Raw genomic sequence first — 26,773 nt, forward strand, 5'->3', positions numbered from 1 at the left:
GTGCAATTGTGCAGTAATTTAAACATTTTTCTGCCATAGCCTTTCTTTGGGGTTGGAATGAAAACTGACCTTTTCCAGTCCTGTGGCCACTGCTGAGTTTTCCAAATTTGCTGGCATATGGAGTGCAGCACTTTCACAGCAGCATCTTTTAGGATTTGAAAGAGCTCAGCTGGAATCCCATCACCTCCACCAGCTTTGTCCGCAGTGATGCTTCCTAGGGCCCACTTGGTCTTGCACTCCAGGCTGTCTGGCCCAGGGTGAGTGATCACACCATCGTGGTTATCTGGGTCGTGAAGATCTTTTTGTTTGTATAGTTCTTTGTATTCTTGCCACCTCTTCTTAATATTTTCTGCTTCTGTTAGGTCCATACCATTTCTGTCCTTTATTGTGCCCATCTTTGCATGAAATGTTCCCTTGGTATCTCTAGTTTTCTTGAAGAGATCTCTAGTCTTTCCCATTCTGTTGTTTTCCTCTATTTCTTTGCATTGATCACTGAGAAGTCTTCTCTCTCCTTGCTATTCTTTGGAACTATTCTTGCTGTTCTTTCTTCCTGTTTATATCCCCAGGGAACCTAGCTGGCACGTGGTTGGTCCTCAGTAAATGTTTGTTGAAGGACTGAGTGCAGAGAGGGAGGCAGTCCAGGAGAGATGTCCTTCACTTTGCCTCTGCCTTCCCAACCCCCTTCACCCACCATCCTCACTGGGAAAGAAGGTGTCCCAGTCTTGAGGAGCTGTAGGACAGGGGGCACACAACACAGGCCATCAGGTTACTTGATTTGAGGAAGTGTTATTGGGGGAAGGTGTGGGCTGGGGCTGCGCAGGGGTGGCCAGGGGTGTGGCCTTCTGAGACCGCAGAGAGGTGTGTTTGGCCCTGACGTGCCAATGACGGGGAAATGGTAGGATGCCAGTGGAGGCACGTGGCAAGGTGGCCAAGAACTGGTGGCCCAGAGTCAACGGCTAACTGTGTTCAAATCTCCCCTCCATTGCTGACCAGCCGTGTGACCCTGGGCAGGGGTCTCTCCTCTCTGATCCTCTGCTGGCCCAGCTGTGCAGGGGGGTTAAGGAGACTGACTTTCCAGGCTTGTGGTGATCTCTTGGCATAGTACCTGCACACACAATACTCCATAAATGAAGTTGTTGTTCAGTCGCTCAGTAGTGGACTACTGTTTGTGACCTCATGGACTGCAGCACACCAGGCTTCCTTGTCCTTCACCATCTCCCATAGTTTGCTCAAATTCATGTCCATTGAGTCGGTGATGTTATCCAACCATCTCATCCTCTGTTGTCCCCTTCTCCTCCTGCCTTCGGTCTTTCTCAGCATCAGGGTCTTTTCCAGTGAGTCAGCTCTTTGCATCAGGTGGCCAAAGTATTCAGCTTTAGCATCAGTCCTTCCAGTGAATATTCAGGGTTGGTTTCCTTTGGGATGGACTGGTTGGCTCTCCTTGCTGTCCAAGGCACTCTCAAGAGTCTTCTGCGACACCACAGTTCAAAAGTGTCAGTTCTTCAGCGCTCAGCTTTCTTTATGGTCCAGCTCTCACATCCGTATGGAGGGAGGATAGCAGTAGTGGTAAGGCCCTGTGGGGCCCTGGGCTGGGCTCCTGGGCCTGGCCTTCTGGCTATACGCGCAGGAGGTTCCTCAGGCCTTACAAGTCCAGCTCCCTCGAGCCACTTGGTGTCCTGGGGCCCTGGACACCTTCCTGGAAGGTGGCCAAAGCCTGCCTCAAAGAGGCATTCACTCAGAAAGGAAGGAAACGGGAGGAGCACTTCAGGCCAGGATGAGTTGTGGAAGGAAGAAACCTGCATTGCTATTTTCATAATTATAGAAATAATTAATGTGTGTTCATTGTGGAACGTTTCGAGAAATTAGAAACGTAGTATACATAGAGAAACTTAAATTGGTCTTGATCCCAGCTGTTACTGGATAAATCCTTAGTGTGTTTCCTTGTAATGTATCTGTGATTTCTGTATCTGCTTTTCCCCCCCAGTGACATTTGGTGTGTGAACATTTTCATCTTGTGATTTCTAGGGGCTCCACAGAAGTCCACTTGTGGGTGAGAATTTAGAATTTGTGTGGTTCCTACTGTTTTGGATACTTACTGGCGAGTGCCCTGGAGGAGGGGCTGAGTGTCCAAAGAGGGCTCCCCTTGAGCCGTGGACGTCTAAGAGCCGACACACTGGACGGTTCTGCTTCCCCCTCTTCCTAGAGCAGCACATAGTGAAATAAACAAGCCCACATGTCATTAAAAATTTTCTAAGAGCCACATTTTAGAAAATAAAAAGAAACAAGTGAATCTGCATTTAATAATATGTTTTATTTAACCCAATAAAATATTTTTTAGCCTGGAATCAATATAAAAATTGTAGGATATTTTATATTCTTTTTTTAACAAGATTTTAAGCTTTGAAGTCCACTGTATAGGTTATACTTATGGCACATCTCAGTTCAGATGCTGGAATCCCACTGGTGTAGTCGGTCTCAGTTTAAGTTGAAAAAGCAGACTCACCTACCCAACTTGTCCCAGACATACTGAAGCATCTTCCAATAAATGAATCAAGTGTTAGTGTTTAAATTGTAAATTTAACTCTGATTCAACAAAATTTGAAACTCATTTTCTCGGTCACTCTGGCCCCATCTCCAGTGCTCAGTAACTGTGAGACCAGTCGGGAGCCAGGACTGGCACTGGCCCAGGGTGGGGTGGGGGGTTGTGACAGGTCTCTTCAGGGGGCTGCCCTTAAGGCTGGGAGGATGCTGAAGGCCTCAGGCCTCTGGCTATGGCTTACATTTGTCTGATAGGCTCAGGGGAGCCGTTGAAAGTTTGGGGGCTCGAAGTGACACCGTGAAAGATGGTTAGGACATTTGGTGCCTGCCTGAGGGTCAGGCTGAAGTGGAGAGAGTGGGAGCAGGCTGCAGGCATGCAGGCTCAGAGTTTGACAGCCGGAATTCCCGGGCTGGCTGGGGACCGTGAACCCATGGCCAAATGTAGACAGGAGACCAGAACCAGGCAGAGAATTCGAATCCACCTTGTCTGAGCTTGTGGCCAAGGTGGGACGGGCAATACGTGGAAAACAAAGATTTGAGCACATATCTACCGGAATCTTCCAACTCCAAATTATTGTTTTTAACAGTTCCCTGGGACTGGCGAGATGTAGTTCCCATGGAGATGGACTTTTCACTTTTTTTTTTTTTTTGGTAACTTTGTTCCACTATGTAGTGATATGTTTATTGTGGAAAATTTGAAAAACACTTAACAAATAGAAGGAAGCACCCCCCTCACCCAGCCCCCGGCAAAACACACACACAGAGCATGCAGAGCCTTTCACTGTGAGCATTTCAGGTTTTTTAATTTATTTTATTCAAGCAGAGTTGATTTACGATACAGTGCTAGTTTCTGCTGTACAGCGAAGTGATTCCGTTTTTTAAGATATATCTATGTATACACACACATCCTTTTTTGTATTCTTTTCTCTTTTGCTTCTGTGGTGGCTCAGCGATAAAGAACCGCCTGCAATACAGGAGTTGCAGGAGACACAGGTTCAATCCCCGGGGTGAGGAAAATCCCCTGGAGAAGGGCATGGCATCCCGATCCAGTATTCTTGCCTGGAGAATCCCATGGGGTCACAGAGAGTTGGACATGACTGAAGCAACTTAGCACACATGGTCTATCGTGGGATGTTGCATATAGTTCCCTGTGCTACACAGGAGGGCCGTGTTGTTTATCCATTCTCTATGTGATAGTTGACATCTGCCAGCCCCGCACTCCCAGCCTCCCCCTTGGCAACCACAGCTCTGTTCTCTGTGCCAGTGGGTCTGTTTTGTAGTGAGCTTTGGCCATATCTTGCTAGTATTATTTTGGGCATCATTTTTAAAAACTCCTGTTGTCCTCTTTTTATCTACAGTCTTTTGCATTTTTTTCTATAACATTTTGTGATGAAAAATCTTTTAAAAAACTTTATTGAGGTTAATTATCATACACCATAAAATTCACCTATTCTAATGGTACAGTTCGTGATATTGAGTAAGTTTGCCAAGTTGGACAAGAGACGAGGAGAAACGTTAATCACGCAGGAAAGATGAAGAGCTGTGTATGCCTGCCATCAAGTTCTACAATTAATATTTTGTTGTAATTACATTTTCATCATCTACTCTATCTCATTTATCAATTCAGTTTTAATATAGAATTTTTTATTGAGGTGAAATTCAATAACAGTTAACCACTTTAATATATACGATGTGCTCTTATTTGTTCTCAAGGTTGTATGACCACCAGCTCTCTCAGTTGAGTTCAGTCGCTCAGTCGTATCTGACTCTTTGCGACCCCATGGACTGCAGCACGCCAGGCCCTCCTGTCCATCACCAACTCCTGGAGCTTCCTCAAACTCATGTCCATTGAGTGGGTGATGCCATCCAACCATCTCATCCTCTGTCATCCCCTTCTCCACCTGCCCTCAATCTTTGTAGTTTCAAAAATTCTCACCACCCCATAAAAGTACTCTGTACCCGTCAGTTAATCACTCCCCATTAACCCTGGTCCTCTTGGCGGGTGGCCAGATCGCTGTGTCTCCGTGGATTTGCCAGTGCTAGCTACATCAGGTCGAGGAATAGCATACCTTTTGCATCTGGCTTCTTTCACTGAGCAGAATGCTTCTGAGGTTCGTCTAAGTTGTGGCATCAGGACTTCATTGCTTTTTATGGCTAAATTGCAGTCAGTCGTGGATGTACCCAGTTTGTTTATCCACGTGTCTGTGGATGGATATTTGGGTTGTTTCCACCTTTTGGCTTTAGTGAATACTGATGCTATGAATATTCATGTAGAAGTTTCTGTGTGGCTGTCTGTGTTCAGTTCTCTGGGTTTATACTTAGAAGTGGAGTTTCTGGGCTGTATGGTAACCATGTAACTGTTCTGAGGGACTGCCAGGCTATTTCCACAGTCTCCACCATTCTTTATTCCCACCAGCAGTTGCGTGAGGGTTCCATCCTCATCCTCGCCGACCCTTGTCGCGGTCTTTCTGATTAGAACCACGCTAGTACCTGTGAAGGGGCGTCTCCTTGTGGCTCCGGTTTGCATTTCCTTAATGGCCGATAGTGTTGAGCATCTTTTCACGTGCTTATCGGCCATCCCTGTGTCTTCTTTGGAAAAGTCTTATGTTCAAGTTCTTTGCCCATTTAAAAATTGGATTATGTTTTCTTCAATCCAATTAAAAATTTTTGTGTTACCATTTTTTATGTTGTTGGGATCAAACATAAATGCTCTCTTTACATGTGGCTTTTCTCTTTGCTAAACACGTGACATGGGCGTTTTCTATGTGACGAGAGACTCTTTTGAAACCTGGGAAGGGTGTTGACGAAAACACAGGCCTGCTGCTCTTCACTTCTGCTCTCCACTTCTGCTCTCCCGGTTTCCGGGGTCCTGCCTGAGTGGTGGGGTGGGAGCAGATGTTGGGGGGTGGCCTTCCCCCTGCTCCCTGACGCCCCGGCTCCCTGCAGAGGTCCCCAGCATGCCGGAAGTACACACCAGCCCCAGGGACCCCCGGATGTCTTTGGGCCCACGGGAGGCCTCTGCCTCAGGTGAGAAGCTTGGTGGAAGCTCCCAACCCTGGGGGCCCTTGGGATGGACGTTGAGGGTGGGGGCAAGTGGTTGTGGGGGGAAGGGATGTGGAGAGGAGGGTTTGACATGGACAAAGACGGAGGGTGAGGAGTCAAACAGAGACATCACGGATCTTTTGTTTCCTCCTCTTTCCAGATTTCAGAGACCAGTGGTGGGCACCCCAGGAGCAGCCCTCAGCACGGGGTAACCCCAGAGGAGACCAGAGCCCACCCCTGTCAGCCCCGGGCCCTGCCCCGTCTCTGCAGCTCTCCTCATACCAGCAGCCTCTGCGACCGGGCTCTGGGCCCCGCGACTGCAGACAGAGCTCCCACGGGTGCTGCCCTGACGGCCACACCGCGTCCCTTGGGCCACAGTGGCAAGGCTGCCCTGGGGCCTCCTCGTGTCAGCAGAGCAGGTGGGTGCCTCTCCCCCCTCCCTGGGTCAGAGAGGGCAGGGCAGGTCTCTGATCCGAGTGGGTAGGGTGGGTTAGCAGAGCTCCGGAGCAGGACTCCAGGGCTGTTGTGGCTGAGCTGCCCAGTGTGGGGCAGAACTGGGGACTTGGCTTCCTCCCGCTGAGCTCCCTAACCTGCTGGGTTAGGAAAAAAAAGCCCCCCACTCTCTCTGCAGAGGTCAGCCTGTTGAGATGTAGCCTGAGGCTCGGGGAAGGCAAGTAGGGTATGAATTCTAGCTCTGTGATCCAAATGAGGCTCCTGCTCTCTCGGGCTGAGGTGCTAAGGGCCACGATTCTGGAGTCAGCAGCTTGAGGGGGTGAGTCTCAGCTCAGCCAGCAACCCAGCTGTGTGACTTGGGGCAAGTTACTTAACCTCTCTGATTCTGGCTTTCTCTGCTGAGAACTGGGAACAGTGACAGCCACTGACCGGGGCCACTGTGCGGATGGACCAGATCACGTGGTGCCTGGCCCACAGGTGCTTCGATACATTCCTTCCTTCGCCTTCCTTCCCACCTCCTGGTTGGTGGAGGCGAAGCCCTGGGTTCCTTTGACCCTTCTGCTGCCCCACCTCCCAGCTGCCTCCATTCTGTAAAACCTCCCTGGGAACCTGGTGTCTGGGGAGCTCAGGTGACTTTCCACCTTCTTGGTTTTGTGGTGGGATGTGTGAGTCAAGGATCTGTTGATTATTAAGGGTTTAGCTCTGCTTATTGTCTTCCTGTTGCCCTCCCTGAAAGCCCCTATATGGTGAGTGGACGTGGCGGAGACTGCGGTTCGCCACATGGTTCGCCCTGCACGCAAGGCCCCCCTATCTCCCCACTCAGATCCTCACCTGGTCAAGCCCCCTGGCTCAGGGAGCCTCAGAGCTTGGATCCTGGGGTGCTGGAACTCAGGTTCCCTGATGGGGCAGGGGTCAGGGCTGTAATGTCTTTCCAGGTTCGGGTGCTGCCCTGACGGGGTGACTGTGGCCGAGGGGCCTCATCAGGCAGGCTGCATGAGCTCTTATGGACGTGACAACTCCGGGGGCAGGCCAGGATCGAGAGCAGCGGCCTCCACAGTGAGTATCTGCTCACCCCAGGGCCACGAGTCCAGCCTGCAGGCCTGCTCAGTGCTGCTGTGACGCAGGCTTGTGGCAGCTTTGACCTTGCGGAGGGAGGTCCCTGAAGCTTGCTGGCCTGGCTTGTCCTCTCGAAGGCACAGGTTTCCGTGACAGGCCCGGGCTGGGGGTTCGTCCCACCTTCTCCTGGATATGATCTCCAGGGCTGGGATTTTGCTCAATGGGGTCATAGTTCTGTTCCTCTCTCTTCCTGCCATCCTACCCCCAGCAGCCTGGAGTCCTCCTACCAAGAGCTAGACCTCCATCTAACTTCCCAATCCTGGGCTCTCTCCCCAGGTCCCCAGTGCCCACCGGCCCCAGGCCCAGCAGAAGGAGCCCAGCGAGTGCCGGGGCTCCCAGTTTGGCTGCTGCTATGACCACATGGCCTCCGCACTGGGACCCCTGGGGGAAGGCTGTGTGGGCCAGCCCAGCTCCGGTGAGTGGCCGATCCTCCGCGTCCTTACTAGTGGAAAGCCTCTCGTCCCACTCTGCTCACCGCCCTGCCTTCCTCCTGGCTGGCTTATCACTCATTTCTTCCACCAATACTTCCTGGCACCTGCCAGGCGCCGGGCTGGGGAACGGTGCTGGATTATCCTGCCAGACAGGTCATCCTCACCCCTGAGTTTGCACTCGTGGCCGCCTGGCTGCCTGTGGGAGCTGGGAGCATGGTCAGTGGGGAGTCCATAGAGAAGGAAGCCCCAAGGGGCTCAGCCCCCTCCAGAGGCAGAGGCCAGGGCTGGGATGGATGGGGTGCCCACCCTGCCTGGGATGCGTCCTGGAGGAAGGACCGTGAGGTGGGAGCACGGTGCCCACGTGGAGCTTCAAGGACCGTCCTGGGGATGCTGGAAGCCAGGGGGCAGAGTCTGCAGGGAGCTGGGCACCTGGGTCGGGGGCGCTTTAAGTGGGGGGCCTGGAGGGTCACATCTGAGTGTGGAGAAGGATGGCTAGGCTGGGGGCTGGAGAAGGTTCTGAGCTGGTAAGGGGCCCCAGGAACAAGGGTGGGCCCCCTCCCTGGGCATCTTGGCAGCCTGTGGGGGCTCAGGGCTGGGTATTCCTTCTGCGTGAAGCACATCAAGGGTTGGCCCTGGGGCTGCTCTGTGTGCGCTGGGCGGCCTGGGTCGGATGGGGAGGAGCATGAGGGAGCCCGTCCAGGGAGGTCACAGCCCTGATCCTCTGCAGGGCTCCAGCTCTGGGGGTGCGGAGCAGGCTGGCTCTGCTGGGGTCCCAGGGCGGTGAGCAGAGTCTGTCCCCAGAGCCCGTCAAGGGCCCCAGCAGTAGTGCGGATGTGCACTGAAGCTGAAGCTGGGGAGGGCCTCGCTCCTGAGTTCTGGGCTGCGTTTGCAGCTTCCCTACTGGGTCGCGGTGACCTGTGTGCTTCCTGCCCTCCTCAGCATACCCCGTGCAGTGCCTGCTGCCCAGTGCCCACGGCTCCTGCACTGACTGGGCTGCCCGCTGGTACTTCATCCCCTCTGTGGGCCAGTGTAACCGCTTCTGGTACGGCGGCTGCCACGGCAACGCCAACAACTTCGCCTCAGAAGAGGAGTGTGTGAGTGCCTGCCGGGGACCCCAGCCCGGGGCCGGGGCCTCTGGCCAGAGCACCCACGGAGATGGTGGCGGCAGCAGTCCTGGGGGCCAGCAGGCCGCCAGCCGGCATGGGCCGGGGCCCATGGTCCAGAGAGGACCCTTGCCTTCCGGTGGCCTCCGCTGGCAAGACCAAGAGCCTGGGCCGGGGGTGATGGACCACAGACCGGCCTTTGGAGAGGGGCCCTGGGACCAGGAGACTGGATCCAGTCCCCCTGGACTGAGTGGAGATGCCGGACGACCAGCGCCTCCTTCCCGTGGCTCCTCCTACAGGTGAGGCCCCCCCTTCCCCAGGTGGGATGGGGATAGGGACCCAGGCAGGCCGGGGGCTGAGCCTTTTAGGGCTAAAACCCTGAGATCAGCTGGGCCTCCCTCCACCTCTCACCTGGAGGGCTTTGCTATCATCATTCCACAGGTGGGAAACCTCAGGCTTTGGAGACATGAGGCTTGCCCAGGGTCGGGTGGATGGTGGTGCGTGAATTCTCCAGCACATCTTGCTGGGATGGTCCAGGGCCTGTCTAGTTGAAGCTTAAGAGCTTCATGACCTTTGGCAAGTCATCCAGCTTCCTGAAGCCTCAGTTTCTCGACCTGTAAAATGGTGAAATGATCTCATAGGTTTAGTGTGGATCCCGTTTGTTGTCACTCTTTGGGTCATATTAATGAAAGCTGGGAAGATTAAAAACAGAACTTTGAATTCCTGATGGATCAGGCATGTGTGAGGTTGCCCGGCTGCTCCTCTCCCAGGCTCTCCATCCTGGGCCCTGGGCCTGTTCTGTGCTCATTATTTTGGGCTGTGCTGGGTCTTTTGTGCAGGGTTTTCTCTCCCTGCAGCGAGCAGGGTCTCCCCTCTGGTTCTGGGTCTCGGGCTCTGGGCGTGCAGGCTTCAGTAGCTGTAGCTCATGAACTTAGTTCCCCTTTGGCATGTGGGTTTCTCAGATCAGGGATTGAGCCTGTGTCTCCTGCACTGGGAGGCGCTTCTTAGCCACGGGGCTACTAGGGAGGTCCATGTTCTGTGCTCTTGCAGGAACAAGCTGAGGGTACAATGCCTGTGAGTATTTTGGGGGTGGGGTGGGGAGGGGGGATTCTTGACTCCACAGATTTCTGGAGCGTGGCTTCCATGAGAAGTACCTCTGGTAGTTCCATGAGTACCAAGGGGTTACCTCTGGTACTCATGATGAGGTACCAGGCTTTCTGTGGGGACACACTGATGAAGGGATAGTCCCCGATGCTGGCCTTCATGTGACTCTCTGTCCCACCTTCCCAGGGTCACTCTGGCGGGCTCGGAGCCCTCCGTAGTGCAGGCGGCCCTGGGGCAGTTGGTGCGGCTCTTCTGCCCGGAGAGAGGCTCCCCGGACCCCCACTCCAGGTGGCAGAAAGATGGGCAGCCCATCTCCTCTGACAGGTGGGCACAGCCAGCTGGCTCCCCACCCAGCCCCTCTGATTCCCGGGGATGGGAGGGTGAGAGAGCACGGGGCAGGCTCCTCTGGTGGGAGCCAGGCTTGCTGTTGCCTCAGGACACAGCGCTCAAGCCACCTCCCCGTCCTCAGGCACCAGCTGCAGTCCGACGGCTCCCTGGTCATCAGACCCCTGAGGGCGGAGGATGGGGGCATCTACAGCTGTGGTGGCCCCGGGCCAGACCATCACTCTCAGCAGGTCCAGCTCCGCATCACAGGTCTCGTCCCCACCCCACCACCTCCCTTTGGTTCTTCTGGGCCCCAGGGTGGGGGTACCAGCCGGGGCGCCCCTACACTGGAGGACTAGGGCGGGAAGCAGGCCACGGCATCCTGGCGGCTGGGTCCCCGCGCTGCAGGTCGCCTGGGGCAGACATCTTGCCCTGTGTGGCCTTTGCTTCTTGTTGGTCCCCCGCCAGCCTCACGGGCACTGTTCCTTCCATCCGCTTCTCCCCACAGCTCACCTCTTGCTTCTGGCTTCACAATAGGGGGTGACGTGGCCGTGCCTTCTGAGGCTGAACCAAGGCACTTCCCCGAGACCAGGGACCCAGCCCAGGACTACAGCCCTGGGGACCCCAGCCGCGAGCGCCCTGCCGCCGCCTCACACCCGTGGCCCCTGACCAGGTGTGGTGCTCAGCACTGTCTGCGGGCCGCCTGGCCCACCGCCGGCCGGTGTCGGGGAGGGCAAGTGGACAGTCCCCAGGCCGGCGTGTGCTGTGACCGGGCTTGCCGGCCGCCTGCTCGGGGCTCTGGGAGGGGAGGGTGAACGTGGCTCCCGGAGCCCGGCCTCTGAAGCGGGGATGGGGAGTCCTGCCCACCACCGTGAGCACTGGCGAGCGGAGCCCATCCTGGCCCTAGCCTCAGGAGCTAGAGGGCTGAGCCGGCCTTGAAGAAGGGAGTTTACAGAGCGGGTGGAGAGGGCTGGAGAGGCCCACGTCAGGGACCTGGTGCAGGGTGGGCAGGACGCAGAAATTCTGGTGGCGGAGGTGAGAAAGCCAGAGCTGGCTTTGAGCCTGGGTCCCAGATATTTGTCGATGTCTCCCAACCAGAACAAAGGGCTGAGGCTGGAGAGCGGAATCTTGTCAGGGTTGTGGGGAGAAGGGGCCCATGAGGCTGGGTAGGGGTGCCGTCCCCAGGCAGGAGGGTGGTCAGGGGGAGGCAGCGGCGAGGAGCCCCCTCCCAGCTGAGTGATGCTTGCTCTGCAGGGTGCGTCTGGACCGGAGCCAGCCCGGGGTGCTGGACGCCCAGCCGGGCCAGCGGGTCCGGCTGACCTGTCGTGCTGAGGGCTTCCCACCCCCGACTATCGAGTGGCAGAGAGACGGGCAGCCTCTCTCCTCCCCCAGGTTTGTTCAGCTCCCCTCCCCTGTCCTGCCTCCGGCCCCACCCTGTCTGGGCAGATGCTGTCCCCTGGTCAGACCTGAGCGGCACCCCAGGGCCTCTCGAGAGACGGGGTTGCTAGGCAGAGGGCTCCTTGGGCAGACCACGCTGGGATCTCTGGACCTTTCCAGAGTGTGGCTAGTGGACAATCGTAAGAAGCCAGCCAACAGGTGACGGCCTGTTGGGAGGAAGTGGAGGCAGATACCCTTCTGGCTGCAATCGTAAGAGCTAACATATATGGGGCCCGTGCTGAGGCTTAATCTCTTTCATGTGACGTGCAGAAGAGCTAAAGGGTGCTGTTTTATCTGCATGTGACGCACAGAAGCTTAACACCACCCAGCTCCTAAGTGACCAAACCAGGACCGAGCCTAATAAATGAGTGTAGGAAAAAAACCTGGAAACCCAAACCAGAATTATTTTGTGTCCGAAAACTTGCAATGATCTGCTTGTTGCCAGGTTTTGAAGTCAGGCGTCATTAAGTAAAGGAGAGTGCCAGCAGCTGGAAGGTGGTCAGACCCTGCTGACCAGCAGGGCCCACTCAGCCTCTCACCAGGGGACGGGAGACCCTGACCCCCCTCCCACCCACCGGGAGCCTTGGGATGGAGCCACCTGACTGTGCTTGGCCCCCCCAGACACCAGCTGCAGTCCGACGGCTCCCTGGTCATCAGCCGCGTAGCTGTGGAGGATGGAGGCTTCTACACGTGTGTCGCGTTCAATGGGCACGACCGGGACCAGCGCTGGGTCCAGCTCCGAGTGCTGGGTGAGGCGCAGCTTGAGTGGGCGGGTGCGTGTGGCCAGTGGCCTCTGGGGTCAGGAGGGGCACCACAGGCCTGCCGTGGCTGACAGTGCCCCCCTCCTCGGGCCCAGGGGAACTGACCATCACAGGGCTGCCCTCCACGATGGCGGTGCCAGAAGGGGACACAGCTAGGCTGCTGTGTGTGGTGCCAGGAGAAAGCGTGAACATCCGATGGTCCAGGTGAGGCTCTGTTGCTGGCCCTCAGGCCCTCACACCTGAGCTCTACAGCCCAAACCGGGGGCGGGGGGTCCACCTTTGTGCAGAACGTTGCTGCCACCTGCACCCCTCCCCCTCACGTCTGCTCCCGCCTCCTGGCCTGGTGCCAGGGGAAGGGGCTACAGCGCCCTCCTCCCTTTATGGGGAAGCCCTGCCAGGACCGCTCTCTTCTCTGCTGGTCGGGCTACACACCACAGCTTCTCAGGCTCGGCACTGTCGACGTCTTGGGCTGACGGTTTTAGTTGTCAGGGTGCGTTGGGGGACGTTTAGCTGCGTCCAGTCTCGGGGTGCCTGTGGCACTCCCTCCCACATCATGGCCACAGGAAGTCTCCAGGTGTTGCCAAATGTCTCCTGGGTGGCGGATGCTCTGCTGGGCTGAGAAACACTGGGCTCCATTCAGCTCTGGGGGCTTTGGATGGTCTTTTACCCCAAGTTTGCTGGGCTTTTCTTCATTCAGTAAACAGTTTGATGCCCCCTTCCTCCTTGCAGTATATCAGGATGAGGCTAGGCACTGGGGATCCTGGGGTAATCTGAGCCCCCCAACACTCCAGGCGGGAAATGGCCCAGTGTCCCCCAGGCTCGGAGGAGGTTTGCCCTGAGTGCGTCTGGGTCAGTGGGTGGCTCTGGAGGAGGCCTTAGATGGCCCCCTCCCTGGCCTTGGGAGAACCAGCTCAGCACCCCCCAGGGCCTGCAGGGTCTCCCAGGATTCTCTCTCCTCCAGGAACGGGCTGCCGGTGCGGGCCGAAGGCCACCGCGTGTACCAGTCCCCGGACGGCACGCTGCTGATCCACAACCTGCGGGCCAGGGATGAGGGCTCCTACACGTGCAGCGCCTACCGTGGAAGCCAGGCCGTCAGCCGCAGCACCGAGGTGAAGGTGCTCCCGCCGGGTAAGGAAGGCCCACCCCACGAAGCTGCTTGTCTTCGGGAGCTGGCCGTGTGCGGCCGGACGCAGAGGGCACAGGCTCTGCAGTCGGAGGGGCTCTGCCAGCTCCTGGTTGTGTGACTTGAGGCAAGCCAGTCGTCACATGGCCCAAAACAGCCCTGGGAGGGAACTGCCAGGGCCCAGCTGTGCTGGTGGGCCTGGATGGTCATGGCTGTAGCACCTCACCAGAACCACGCAGGGCGTCGGGCCTGGCGGCCTCCTGTCTGCCAGGCTGAGCATGGAACTGACCAGGTTAGAGGCTGCAGTCTGGTAGAAATGTTGCTTAGTGAGCGGGCCTGACGGTGGGCTTCCAGTTTATGAAGACAGGGACTGGGACCCAGCCAGGGCCCAGCGCAGGGCCTGGCATCACCAGGTGCTCAGGCTGAGTCCATGTGTGTGTGAAGGTGGTACCTTGGTGAAGGCACCATCCTGTAGGAGCCGCTTTTCACCTCAATCGTGCCCAGCAGATAGTTCTCTTGTCCACATACTTACCAAACTTACAAGACTTGAAATAGGCCAGAGTGCAGGTTTAAGTGAGAAAGATCGCTGTCAGGGGGCCCCCACATGGGCATGTCTGTGATTAGGTAGAGGCATGTCTGCATGGGAAGCCAAACTAGAACCAGAAACTCAACTGATGCTGGACTTTGGTAGGCCTCCTAATGATACGTGGTCACCAAGGTGAAACGGTGTGATGGGACTGCCTCCGAGACGGCACACTTACGGCCTCAGTCCAGCCGTCTTTCTTCTGCCCCCTGTTCGATGAGTGTTGGTAACCTGAGACACTTTCTTCGGGGGAGGAGGGCACCTCTTAAGGAGAAGCCATCTTCCTCTCTCCTTCAGCTGTGTTGGTTCCGTCAGTTGAGCTGTATGTAGCTGCCGTCACCCATTTAAGCTTCTTGTGGCCTTTCACTGCTTGAGGCTGCCTCACTGCCCTGCTCATGGTTTGGCGGCATGCTGGAACTGCAGTGTTAGGAAGGGGGGGGGGGGCCTTGAGCTGGTCCCACTTTGGGGACAGCTTGCGCGCTTGCTTTCTCTTTTTTTCTTTATTGGTAGTTGCTTTGCAATGTTGCGTTAGTTTCTGCTGTACAACAAAGTGCTCTCAAGCGTTTTACCTAAAGGTCTAGGGTGAGAAACAGAAAATACTGTAAGGTTAAAACGTGGGGAGTGGGGGTCACTCACACTTTTCAGAATGGGAATGCGCCAGTTACGTGCTGGTTATTTTAGCCATGGTCACTATGTGCTTCAGTTGCTATCATTAACTCCAAATGAGACAGCAGACACGGAGAGCTTATGTAACCATTAAGTCCCCTGGCTGGAAGGGGCAGAGCCAGAATGGTGCCCAGCCTGCACCATCACGCCCGGCACCTGCTTACCTCTGGCTGTGATGAGCCCAGGAGCTACGATGGCTGAGATTAAGTTGATAACCAAAGTGACGATTGTAAAAAATAAGCATAAATGGCTTGTTCTTTATGTAAATGTAGGTAGTTCATACTCTTGTTACACTGATGAGCCAAGCCTTCTCACAAAGCCATTGGCTGCTCAGGTGTTGTCTACTAGTTGTATCTGGGGGGAGGGCGTGGAGGGGGCCCTTCTGCAGCCCCGTGAGGTGACTCTGGGGAGCTGCTGTCAGGCCTAAGCCAAGCTGAGCCCTGAGAGCCCCTCCCAGAAAGAAAAGGGAGGTTAACTAGGCAAAGCGACTTCAGTCCAAAGACAAGCAGTGGAATGCAAGTCCCACGGTGATTTATAAGTTATAGACGTGCCGAGCGGATTCCGAGGGGAGGCACCAGGCGCTTTGCGCGCAGTGTTGCCTCAGCGCCACCGCTCCCAGCCTGTCCTCCGTCACTGGCCTGACGGGCTCTGCTGTGTTTGGGGGAAGTGGGAACAGCTGGAAAGCTGGGGAGCTAAGTGACTGAGCTGGGGCTACTGAAGGCACAAATGCTTAAGTGGGAGGAAACCAGCAGTGAGAGAGAGAAGACCGCTCTTGCCAAGTCAAAACTGTGCTTGGGGCTGACCCCGCTCTCCTGGTCCAGAGGCTGCGGCCATATATTCATGCGTCTCCTCAGGTCTCAGTAGTCAGAGCAGGGGGTTAACTTCCAGAGATGTTTAATCAGCTGGAGAGTCAATATCTGGGGGTCTGCGATGGGCTGTGCACTGGGGCAAGCAGTGGGGGTGGGGGAGAGCTACAAAAGGATAACAGGAGGCCCACTGCACGCTGAAGCGGGGCCCAGGGCAGTGAAGACCGTGTGCCCTCAGCTGGACACACAGGTGTTACCGGGATACAGTGACCGGCATCTTTGGGAGCCCGGCAGTTACAGAGCTGCTCTCCTTTAGGGAAACGACATGGCAGGTGTTTCCAGCCACACGGAGCTTTCTCACCACCCTCCCTCCCCCCACCCGGTGTCTCGCAGTGCTGGCCGCCCAGCCCCAGGACCGCAGCAGGGACTGTGTCGACCAGCCGGAGCTGGCCAACTGTGACCTGGTCCTGCAGGCCCGGCTCTGCGGCAACGAGTACTACTCCAGCTTCTGCTGCGCCAGCTGCTCCCGTGTCCAGCCGCCCATGCAGCCCGTCTGGCAGCAGGGACACAGCTCATAGTGCTGGGAGGAGGCGGCTCTCGGTCTCCCCTCTCTGGCTGAGGAGGGAGTTCTCCTCCACAGACACTGGCCTGGTCAGAGCCGCCCCCCACCGTGGAGGGCCAGCAGCAGCGGTCCCAGCAGTGTCGGCGGCTCTGACCCAGCCACCGGCACCTGCTGGGTTGTCAAGAAGCGGCCTCTTGTTTGCAATAAGGACACTTTTCACTTGACAATTTCTCTCTCTGATTTGTTATGCAGGATCAGCTCACTGTGTCTTTAAAACCAGCTACCAGGGTTCTCCCTTTGCTGAAGGCTAGGTGGGGAGGTGTGTCCTGTCTGATTGGGGAAGGTAACTCCTGGTGTGTAAGGGAAACATTCTTTGCTAGACCTAGGTCCCATCTGGGGTCCAGATGTGGTTCATCGCTCCAGTCTCTCTAGCCCTTCCTAGGGAGTCTAGTGACCAGCTTTAGCTCCCATCCGTATGGTTAATAGCACAAAGTTGGTGAAAGCCCTCAGCAAAGTGGAAGATAATGAAAACTAAAAACCAGGCACAGTACCAACAGGATAGAGGGACCAGTGGAACAGACGGTGACGTTAAGAAAGGGAAGAGGGAAGTGGTTTCAGAGTTAGGAGAAGTCATTCTTCCTCTTTCAGCCTCTTAAGGCGTTGATGAAGAGAAGAAGCCTGGTTTCAATGAGCTTCCGAGTTCCTTTCCACTTTAACCTTCTCCCAATCCCCCAGAGGACGGGCTGGGCCTAGTAACAGAGGTCTTTCTGGGACACAGGAAAAACCAGCATTACCGGGACAGGTGATTTCTATTACCAACACTCTAGCTGGAAAAGAAACAATTGCTTCATGGGTGAGTGATACTTCTTGGTCTACCTCTCATTCAGCAACAGAAACATGGGCGGGGACAGAGGTCTTTTTTTCTTTCCAGTTTTAAAAACCATTGAGGTGCATCCCCTTCCATGTACCATGGCTGGTTTGGCTATAGGAATTGGAAGGTAAGGGCTACTTTCTTAGACTCCACTGTTCTCTAGTTAAATCACTATTTGTCAGATTAGTGGCATACTCCAGACCTCAGCTAGCTCCTGGAACTAGTCAGAGTGGTGGGGTGTGGTGAGAGTAAAACTCAGTCTAGACCAGTGGTTCTCACACTGGGAGCTTTTTCAAGAACTGAGGCTGGGGGTCTACTCCCTGGAGATTTAAATTGGTCTGGAGTATGGGCTGGATATGAGGATTTTTAAAAGCTCCCAGATGACTGTCATACATATCCACGGTTCAGAGTCACTGCTGCGGCCCAACTTCTCAGAATGTGAGTCTTGTTAAAATGCAAATTCTGATGACTAGGTCTGGGCTGGGGTGGAGGTTGTGTGTCTACACAACCGCCAGGTTCAAGCCTGTACTCGGAGCACCGAGAACCTGACCTCAGAGATGTGCTCAGGAACGACCGGAGGCTCGAGTATGAATACAGATAGGCACTTTAAGAGTATACTAGCCCCAGTGAAAGATTTTCTAGCCATCACACTAGAGATCTGTGGCAGCAGCGGAATGCAGAGAGGACGAGACCACAAGGATCTGAGACTCATTCGCTAATAGAGCAAAGGACAAAGAACAGCTCTTCATGGCAAAAGCTTCTACCACGAACATTTATTTTTGTTAAAGCAGATTATAAATTCTCATCAGTACAAATATATATATAACATACATTTGATTGTAAGGCCAACGTTCAAAAGTAAAAATGAGATGGGATCTTACGTTGTTACCAGAGGTCAAGTGGCTACAACTGGCAACAGGATGTTCAGCTCACCACAAGAAGAGGGATGGATGCACGCACGCACGCACGCACGCACACGCACGCACACACACACACACACACACACACGCAGTGCTAACAAGACTAGGACCTCCATCCCCACAAAACTCGTGGGAACAAAACTTAAAAGGACAAAACAAAACCCACCAAGACCTACATGACAAACCAACACGGTAACCTGCGTTCCCGTCTCATGGATATGATTACATCATTGTCACCTTAGTGTTAAAGGATTAACATAAGGAAACTGCAGCAGTATAGAAAAGACAAGACATTTTCTATTTAGATTGAACCCATTAAAATAATGACATTACAGGTGTAAAACCAAGACAATACTGCTTGCTCTTTATTTAAAACTACTACCTAGCTGACCATACTGGTCATAAGCATGATTGTTGTTGCAGTGTGCTACTTACAGTAAGTGATACCAAGTGAGCTAGGGATCCCACCTGCCACTTCCAGCCCTTCCTCTTTTTTTACTTCAATAGGCATCAATGATAAACCAATCTTATGTACAATTTCTTACAGCTAACCTTTTTACCTTTGGCAAGATTACTTACAACTCATACAACTTTTTAATAGTGAGAACTATTTAAAATATTCTAAATGCATAAAAATAAAGATTTTGGCTTTTTGATATATATTTATAATATTTATTCTTACTCAAAATGGAAGCTCAACTTTACCCCTAAAACACAGCTCTGCTGGGCAGCTCCTGACAGGCCCTGCTGGGAGTTCCAGCAGCACAGCCTGCCTCTCTTCCCCAGTCCCAGCACAGGCCACCCTGTTCTTGATCTTTAAGAAGGCTAGTGCTGAGAAAGCAGGTAGGTGAAAGGCCTGAAAAACGAAGGGAGATCGTTTGGCTTCCCGTTGTGTTTTATATTCCAGTAAATGTGCTTTGAATACAGATTCCTGTTCAGATACTTCTGCTTCTCTGCTGCCAGAGACTGGTAAGGGGCTGAGGGAGGCGGGACAGAGGACAGGTCCTTGACTTTCTTAGTCTAACTGCAAAACAGCTCTTCCCTAGGAATGGGTCTCTCCACCTTTTTCAATCACCCCCATCCACATGCTATGCCTGGACATGCCCTTGGGGACCTTTGGGATTAGTGAAAAGCTTACTGGTTGGGAATGCAAAGTCCCCTTTGCTCCTCTGACCTCCACCCCCCTACCCGGGCCTAAGTACAGACAAAATACATAAGCCATAAGGACTGCTTAAAGTTCAATTTCAAAAGTCTTCTGTAAATCACTGGAGAAGGGGTTGGTGGGGGAGGGGTTAGTACGCTGCTTGGACTTGCTTTCCAAGGCCGCCCACTGGGCCTCAAAGGGATCCACCGTGCAGGTGCCTGCAGGAGCCTCAGTCTGCTTGTCTCCCGAGGCCAACCTGCTGTCGTCTACACCATTGAGAGCTGCAGAACCGTTGAGGTGCTGAGCAGGAGGCTTAAAGAAGGGACTGGCAGCAGCACTGCTTGTCTCATACTGTGGGAATGTCTGCTGCTTGACCAGGCTGGGAGACTGATGGGGCTGGGCAGCCTGTGGGTGGCCTGCAGTGCCAAACACGTTGGCAACCATCTGGGAGGGAGTGATGCCCACCACAGGCACGTTAGGGGCTGGATAGGTCATCCCGTTAGCCACAGGATAGGACTGGGCAGCGACAAAGGCTGGCTGCAGGGGTGGGACCACGCCCACTGGCACGGGCTGAGAGGTGAGGAATGTATTTCCTTGGAAAGGTGGCACTGGCTGGGCGATGGCAGTGGGTGGGGGCGGCTGGAGGACCGGCTGCAGAGGGGCAGCTGAGGCCTGGGGCTGCTGAGCCCGGACGCTCTTGGACACCTCCTCCAACCAGCGGTCGGCCTCGGAGGGAGTGCGTCTGTGACCAGCCTGGAAGAGACCTGGAGAGACAGCACCGGAAGACTGGCCCCACTCGGTCCCTGGAAGCAACAAGAGGAAGACAGGGAAGAATCAGGATCTTCAGGGGCTTTTTTCTTCACCTGATAATCTCCATTATTTGAATAATCCTAACGTGGAACAAGCCCCCCCAGGGGGATGGTCTGTGGTTTTGGTAGGTGGGAGCAAAGTCTCTATTACCAGCTGAAGAGGTTTCGTGGGAGGACAGGGAGAACCCAGGAGACCTCAGCTGTGCGTCTGTCGTTTACCTCAGCCGTGTCTGGAAGGTGCCAGAGATGGCTCAACTGCACAAAACTGAAGCTGCTGGCTGGCATCAGAACCCTGCCCCCACTGGTGTGGCTCATCTATGGTCCAGAAACCAGCTTGCACATACTCTAAAGAGCTGAGGTGATTCACTTTCTGCTCTAACAGAATGAGAATAACCAGGGACTTGCTGCCCGCCTTCCAGACACATGTCTTCCTGGTGAACTGCCTTTCTGTAGCCTTTTTTTGTAGGCCTGCTATTGTAGGAGGCAGAGTTGTCTCTTCCTACAGGCATGTCCACTGATCTAGACCCAGACACAGGCTCCTGCAAGGGAGGGCCCAGGACTCTGTGTCTTATGAAAGCTCTGTGGGTGGCTCTAGGGTCCTAAGAATTATCAATCTCACCTCTAAGAGCTCCTCTCTGACACCATCCTTCCTTATTAGTAGTTTATTTCCAAAAGGGATCCCACTTTTCCTAAAAGGACTCCTTCCTGGTTCCCACTAAGGTAAATGGCTGATTTTCAAACCAAGGTCACTTATCTGATCCCAGAATCCTCACCAGCATCTGTGGTCACCTTACCCGAATGTGTGGCTGCAATTCCCTTGTTAGCAGCATCAGGGGCATAGGCCCAAGGGTTGGTTTCGCGCACAGGCATTGCTACGGGTGCTAGAGCAGTAGGGGCTGGCTTAGCAGCAAGCACATGGAAGGCTGAGTCAGTGCCATTAGCTACAATGGGAGCAGACAACATTGATGGAGTTAATTCATGCAGGGTGTACAGGTGACCCCTTGGAGCCGGGTCAGTCAGGCCAATATGCAATACTGGTGAAAAGATAAGACAGAAAAGTTGGTGTGGGATAACCATGCCATCTGCAATGAATACACAAACCTTTTGGCAAAGAGAATCAGAGGCTGTAATTAAAATGGGTGTACTGATAAAATTAAATGACTCTTTTAGAAAAACATGTTTATGGGGTAAGAGGTAATGAAGACTCGAAAAACAATTTCAAATTAAGTTAAAAAGAACTGCTTTGTATTACAAGCAGCAAAAATCTATTCTAGCCAGCTTAGCCTTTGGCATAATGATAAAGTGTCATCTATCACTATTTCAAAAGATCAGATTATGCCAGTAGTGGTTGACACAGTCCTCTTTACTCTGTGCTAGGCTCTAATAGTGTTTTAGCATGCATCATCTCAAGCTCCTCCATCCACGGGATTTTCCAGGCAAGAGTACTGGAGTGGGTTGCCATTGCCTTCTCCGATCATCTCAATAAATTCTCTCAAAAACCCCATATTACAGTTGAGAAATCAAACGTGTTTTCATTTGCTTAATTTATAATTTGCTACAGAATTAATTTCATCTTTTTAAGACTTTTTCCCCTTCAGTAATGTTTGTAATGTCTTAAGGCACTCACTCTTGTTTCCTGTCTCCCTTTAATAAAATCCAGTCCTTGCTCCTTTACTCCAGATGGCTATCCCATCAGTTTCTACTCCTTTGCCTAGCTCTCTATACTTGGTATAGAGCAGACAAGCAGGCACCTTCTCCTGCCTTACACCATAATCACTCTCTCTTTAGGACTTGGCAACTATGCTTATGGCATTGGTGCTATTGACCCAGGGCTTGCCTAAAAGACTAGCTTATCCAAAAACTGCAAGTCCTCTAAAGGCAGGAAAAGGACTATATTCTATTTATAGTTTTGTATACCCACTACCCTGTAAATAGGCACAAAGTCAGCTGAATATAATAGGAACTATATTCAGAAAGACTTGGGTTTACATCCTGGCTGTGTGATTTGGGCAGTTCACTTAACCTTTCTGAGCCTAATTTCCCTTATCTGTGATGCCTATCTCAAAGGACTATTGTGAGGATTAAATGAGATGAGGAAAATGCAAGAGTCCTTACCATGATGTACGTGGCAGACATGATGCTAAGTGCCCAATAAATAGTACCTGTTATTGTTGGCAGTATAAGTATCTGTTAGATGAAATGCCACCTGATGCATATGAATATTAAGGTTTTGTTTTGTTTTTAAAGAGACTCCCTCCTGGAGGAAAAGCATGTTGCAGCTTTCAACAGGTGCAGGCAAAAAAACGCCTGCACAGCAAAACTTCTTCTGAGCTCTCTCCCAAAAGAAATGAAGAAAGATCAATTATATGAGCTCAAATTCTAACATCTGTAATTTAAGTTATACAGGCTCTTTGTTGACCTTTGAGTCAATCAGTTCAGTTCAGTCGCTCAGTCGTGTCTGACTCTCTGCGACCCCATGAATCGCAGCGCGCCAGGCCTCCCTGAGTTCACCAACTCCCGGAGTTCACTCAGACTCATGTCCATTGAGTCAGTGATACCATCCAGCCATCTCATCCTCTGTCATCCCCTTCTCCTCCTGCCATCAGTCCCTCCCAGCATCAGAATCTTTTCCAATGAGTCAACTCTACGCATGAGGTGGCCAAAGTATTGGAGTTTCAGCTTCAACATCAGTCCCTCCAATGAACACCCAGGACTGATCTCCTTCAGGATGGACTGGTTGGATCTCCGTGCAGTCCAAGGGACTCTCAAGAGTCTTCTCCAACACCATAGTTCCAAAGCATCAATTCTTCGACGCTCAGCTTTCTTCACAGTCCAACTCTCACATCCATAAATGACCGCTGGAAAAACCATAGCCTTGACTAGACGGACCTTTGTTGGCAAAGTAATATCTCAGCTTTTCAATATGCTGTCTAGGTTGGTTATAACTTTCCTTCCAAGGAGTAAGGGTCTTTTAATTTCATGGCTGCAATCACCATCTGCAGTGATTTTTGAGTCAATTCAGTTAATTTGAGTCAACTGAGTTAATTCAGTATCTCTGAAAACAACTTTTACTAATTCTTCAATGCCACAAAGACTAGTTTTAGGATCCTTGCTATAGAAGATGAAATGAAGTGAAGAGCCAAGAGAAGTGCCTTTTTCTTTACGGGACTCTTATGAAAGGGCAAAGACTAGGTGAGTCCAGTCTTGGCACCATAGATATTTTGGGCCTGATTGTTCTCTGTTGTGAGGTGGCTACTGTGTACATGGAAGGATGTTTATGGGCCTCCCTGGCCTCCACTGGGATGTCAGTAATAACCACCCTCTGCCACACCACAAAACCCAAAACATATCCAGACAATGGATGCTAAATTTTTCCCCAAGGGGGCAAAATCACCCCAGCTTTCTTTACTGTGGTAAAGAAAGCATGAAGCTAGAACCAACTCTGATGACTGCTGTTTCTGGAGAACTGGTTGGGTGCTTTGTCTCTTAACAGTTAAGTAGCAAAGCAGTGGGTTGGGACTACTGATGCTCCTGACAGGATGGAGTGAAAGGAGGGCAGGCACATGCAAAATGCAGACAATCTCAGGCAACAGGAAGGGAACAAAGACACTGTCACACAGGGAAATGTAATGAGCCTGAGACAGTATCAAACAGGGAAATGCAGGGGGTCTGACCAGATCGTGGGAAGCTCAGGATGCCAACTTACACTAGTGATCAGTGTCATAAAAGTATTAGTTTCAAAGAGAATCGCAGGCTAAGTGAGCACCAACCTTGAAAGGCAGGAGACTGTGGTGCCACCACTGTCACTGGTTTGGTCATTGGGGCGGATGAGAAGGGATCCTCAGAGGGTGTGCTGAAGGCATTGGTGATCTGTGAGCACAGCGAGCTGATGCTCTCTGCTTCGCCATCTACCTCTGGCACTGCAAGACAGACAGAAGATGGCTCCAGACAGAAAAACGGAACAAGTCTGGAACAGAACAGTGTCACGTGAGGTGGCATTTTACTCTGCCTCTGTTATTTGTGGAAGAAAAAGACTCAGGTGGGGCTATAAAAGCAACTTCAAAAAACTTACCACTATTCACTAGCTTTTTACATGAGAAGGTACAGAATGCTAACAATTCCTGTACTAAGGCCTACCTTCCTCCCTTGCAAATCCCCAGATTTCTGTATTTCCTCTCCTGTGTGACACTGTTGAAAACATGCTGTTCTCTTTTTGTGCCAGTGAGATTTTTCTAGAAGACACATGCAACCTGTTTGTCTTCCAACCAGGTCCCAAGCCGGTGATGTGAGTTAAGTTTGAGAGGCCCCCAGTGACTCTTTTGAGATAAATGGGTTAAAGTCAGGGGCACCAGTGGGCACTCAGTCCTTTTCTCTGTCATAAACTATGACAGTGTCATCACTGTCATCTTTCTCCAAAGTGTTAACATGAAAAAGTGAACTGAGGTCCAGGACTCTAGCGGCTTTGTTCTTAATATTGACTCTGGAATACTTCTATGTCACGGAGGAAGCTAATTATATGTGTTGAAGCTCTGTCTGCTCAACTGTGAAAAGAGAATAATGGTTTTGTTACCCGCCTGCTCCAGAGGGAGATTGAAAATGAGGTACTTGAAGCATCTGGAGTTTTGGTTTTCATAGGAGTTGAGAGGGGGCAAGACCCTCAGTAATGATCTAGTTTAACTGTTCTTTAGGCCGAGTTTTATCCATCAAAGAACCTAAATCTCTGTGCTTTTGTGCCACCAGCAGTAAGAGTGCCCTATTGAGACACGGCTTCCTCAGATTCTGTTATAGCACTGGCTCAACATGTCTGAGAGCAAAGTAAAATAGGGCCCAATAAAAGCACTGACCGGATCTGACACTTAAGCTTCGGATCTTATGATGAGGATAGAGCTACTGGGGTTGGCTCAGCTGTACAAAGGCCACACAAAGGCCTGTGTGACAGCTCTGAAAGGTAATGAATATGTGTGAGCAATCCCACTGTCTCTGATGAACAACAGATCTTAGATTTATACAGGAGACCTGTTTAGAGTTTCCTCCCTATGGAGCCAACCAGCCACAAGGACAAAGAGAACTTATCCATTTCTTCTGGTACATCTGACAGTGGTGCTATTTAACTGGATGTGTTTCCAAAGCCTTTTAAATTAACTCCCTGCTGGGTCCCAAATGGCAGAAGAAGAAGGGAAACTTGAGACCCTTGATGTCTGAAAGCAGGTACACTTTCATCAGGACAAATCACAAACCATGTAACTTGGACTAGGAATTTCCATCATGGCTCTGTTAACCTATTGCTGAAAATAAATGAACAACTCCCATCTCTCTCTGTGAACCTCCATTTTCTGCCAATGGGAAATGATACAAGCTATGCACAGCCACCAAACAGCCTCAGAAGAGGGGTGGATAGTTTGATGGGATCAGGGACTCCACTGGAGGTGATGTAACGCTTCAGTGCCTGAGCCCCGGGGAGTTGGGGATGCCATGTTACCTGTGTGTTTTATGGGGAAATCAGTCTTCCTCTGCATAGTGGAAGGCAACTCATTGATGCGCAGGGACAGTTGGCGTTTAAAGGGTGACATCTTCTGGCTAAGAGCAGGAAATCCTCGGAAAGAGCCTTGGCGAGCAAGTTGTTCAATTGGTGCATGCCGGCGTGGGATGGCGTGAGGATTGTTCATCTCCAGAGAGGCAGTGGCATCCAGAGTGGGAGAGGTGGGAGAGGATGGGGAGGTGACAATGTTGCCAGGGGCCACTGACGAACCATCAGCTGTCTTATCTGTATCAGCTCAAGAAAACAGGAGAATGAGGACCTTAGGGCAATGTCTTCAAATAATTTGAGCTCACATCACTAAGGAACCCCAAAAACCTCCTGGGTCATTTTACCCATCTACTTCCCTATGTATCTCAAAAGACAGGTTAGAAGCAGGGCTCAGATCTCCTGTTTTTCAGATAAATAAAGGGTTTAATAATCTACTACATGTCACATGGTATATCTACTATTCTCATGTAGTAATTAAAACACTGAACAAAACTAAACAAAACAAAACCCCCCAGTACCTATGAACTCTTAATGTGAGGTCTTTTAACGAATAATAGTGCACTGTTTTCAATGTTTGTTTGCTTTCTGGCCAGTGAGGCGGGGACAGAGGACTTCAGGAGTGGCAGAGTCAGAAGGGTCTAAACAAACTTAAGTTTGACAAGATGTTAAGTCATAAAGCAGGCCTGGACAACAGGCTCTCTTGAAGAAAAGCATACAGAAGTCAAATTTTAAATTGGAGTAAACAAATACAAGACTGTTTCCATGTGAATACCTGCTGTATCACACTCTCATTGTGGTCAGTCTCTACTTCCCCAACTCCCCATAATCCTCTGTAGATGCTAGGACTCAAGCATTTGGGCAGCTGCTATATGTAGCAAAAAGTATTATTTGGTGGTATCAAAGAATATGCTTCCGGTCTGAAAATCACTGAGGCACATTAAATAACAGCCTATACACATTCATTTGTCTAGTTAAAATAGCACTGTGTTTTTTTTGTTCTTTGGTATCCTGGCAGAAATGTCGATAAGAAATGAAAAAATCATAATCATTACTTCAATTTCAAATGAAAACATATATTCTTTTTTGGCTTAAAAATTAAAAGCTGTTTGGGTATTAGATTAATGAATGCATGCTAAGTTGCTTCAGTCGTGTCCAATTCTTTGTGACCCCATGGACTGTAGCCCGCCAAGCTTCTCTGTCCATGGGATTCTCCAGGCAAGAATACTGGAGTGGGTTGCCATGCCCTCCTCCAGGGGATCTTCCTGATCCAGGGATTGAACCCATGTCTCTTAAAGCTCCTGCACTCGGAGGCGGGTTCTTTACCACTAGTGCTACCTGGGAAGCTGATGTTACCTAAAATGGCAGGTTTAGAATTAAAAGAATATAGTAAAAATTGGCAAAATTATATTAATGTATATTTAAACCAAACTTTTTAATTTAAAAATACTCCTTG

At 52.0% G+C, this 26,773-nt stretch overlaps 2 protein-coding genes across 57 annotated transcripts in view; one reads left to right on the forward strand and one right to left on the reverse strand.

Moving 5' to 3' along the window:
• Window positions 1-18,498, forward strand: part of PAPLN (papilin, proteoglycan like sulfated glycoprotein) — a 37,007-nt gene extending 18,509 nt beyond the window's left edge. For 3 of the 7 annotated variants that reach the window (XM_042252730.2, XM_042252732.2, XM_042252731.2), the window contains 13 exons: window positions 5,485-5,565; window positions 5,741-5,999; window positions 6,969-7,089; window positions 7,426-7,564; window positions 8,520-8,982; window positions 9,974-10,111; window positions 10,257-10,381; window positions 10,649-10,784; window positions 11,366-11,503; window positions 12,170-12,297; window positions 12,405-12,513; window positions 13,271-13,437; window positions 15,804-16,276. In XM_042252730.2, coding sequence (XP_042108664.1) covers window positions 5,485-5,565; window positions 5,741-5,999; window positions 6,969-7,089; window positions 7,426-7,564; window positions 8,520-8,982; window positions 9,974-10,111; window positions 10,257-10,381; window positions 10,649-10,784; window positions 11,366-11,503; window positions 12,170-12,297; window positions 12,405-12,513; window positions 13,271-13,437; window positions 15,804-16,273 — 2,474 coding nt within the window. In that variant the 3' untranslated portion in view covers window positions 16,274-16,276. Of the gene's footprint in view, window positions 1-5,484; window positions 5,566-5,740; window positions 6,000-6,968; window positions 7,090-7,425; window positions 7,565-8,519; window positions 8,983-9,973; window positions 10,112-10,256; window positions 10,382-10,648; window positions 10,785-11,365; window positions 11,504-12,169; window positions 12,298-12,404; window positions 12,514-13,270; window positions 13,438-15,803 lie in introns of all 7 variants that reach the window. The other 4 variants (XM_042252733.2, XM_027971986.3, XR_009601292.1 and 1 more) reach the window with 3 other exon arrangements.
• The window catches only part of NUMB (NUMB endocytic adaptor protein), a 170,623-nt gene continuing 161,528 nt past the window's right edge, over window positions 17,679-26,773 (reverse strand). For 16 of the 50 annotated variants that reach the window (XM_060418264.1, XM_042252738.1, XM_060418261.1 and 13 more), the window contains 4 exons: window positions 25,273-25,566; window positions 23,564-23,713; window positions 20,588-20,734; window positions 17,679-19,787 (listed from right to left, as the gene is read on the reverse strand). In XM_060418264.1, the coding sequence (XP_060274247.1) occupies window positions 19,072-19,787; window positions 20,588-20,734; window positions 23,564-23,713; window positions 25,273-25,566 (1,307 nt within the window). In that variant the 3' untranslated portion in view covers window positions 17,679-19,071. The remainder of the gene's footprint in view (window positions 19,788-20,587; window positions 20,735-23,563; window positions 23,714-25,272; window positions 25,567-26,773) is intronic. The other 34 variants (XM_060418271.1, XM_060418259.1, XM_060418268.1 and 31 more) reach the window with 5 other exon arrangements.

Source organism: Ovis aries, chromosome 7 (assembly GCF_016772045.2).
Source record: "Ovis aries strain OAR_USU_Benz2616 breed Rambouillet chromosome 7, ARS-UI_Ramb_v3.0, whole genome shotgun sequence".
Classification (NCBI taxonomy): Eukaryota; Metazoa; Chordata; class Mammalia; order Artiodactyla; family Bovidae; genus Ovis; species Ovis aries.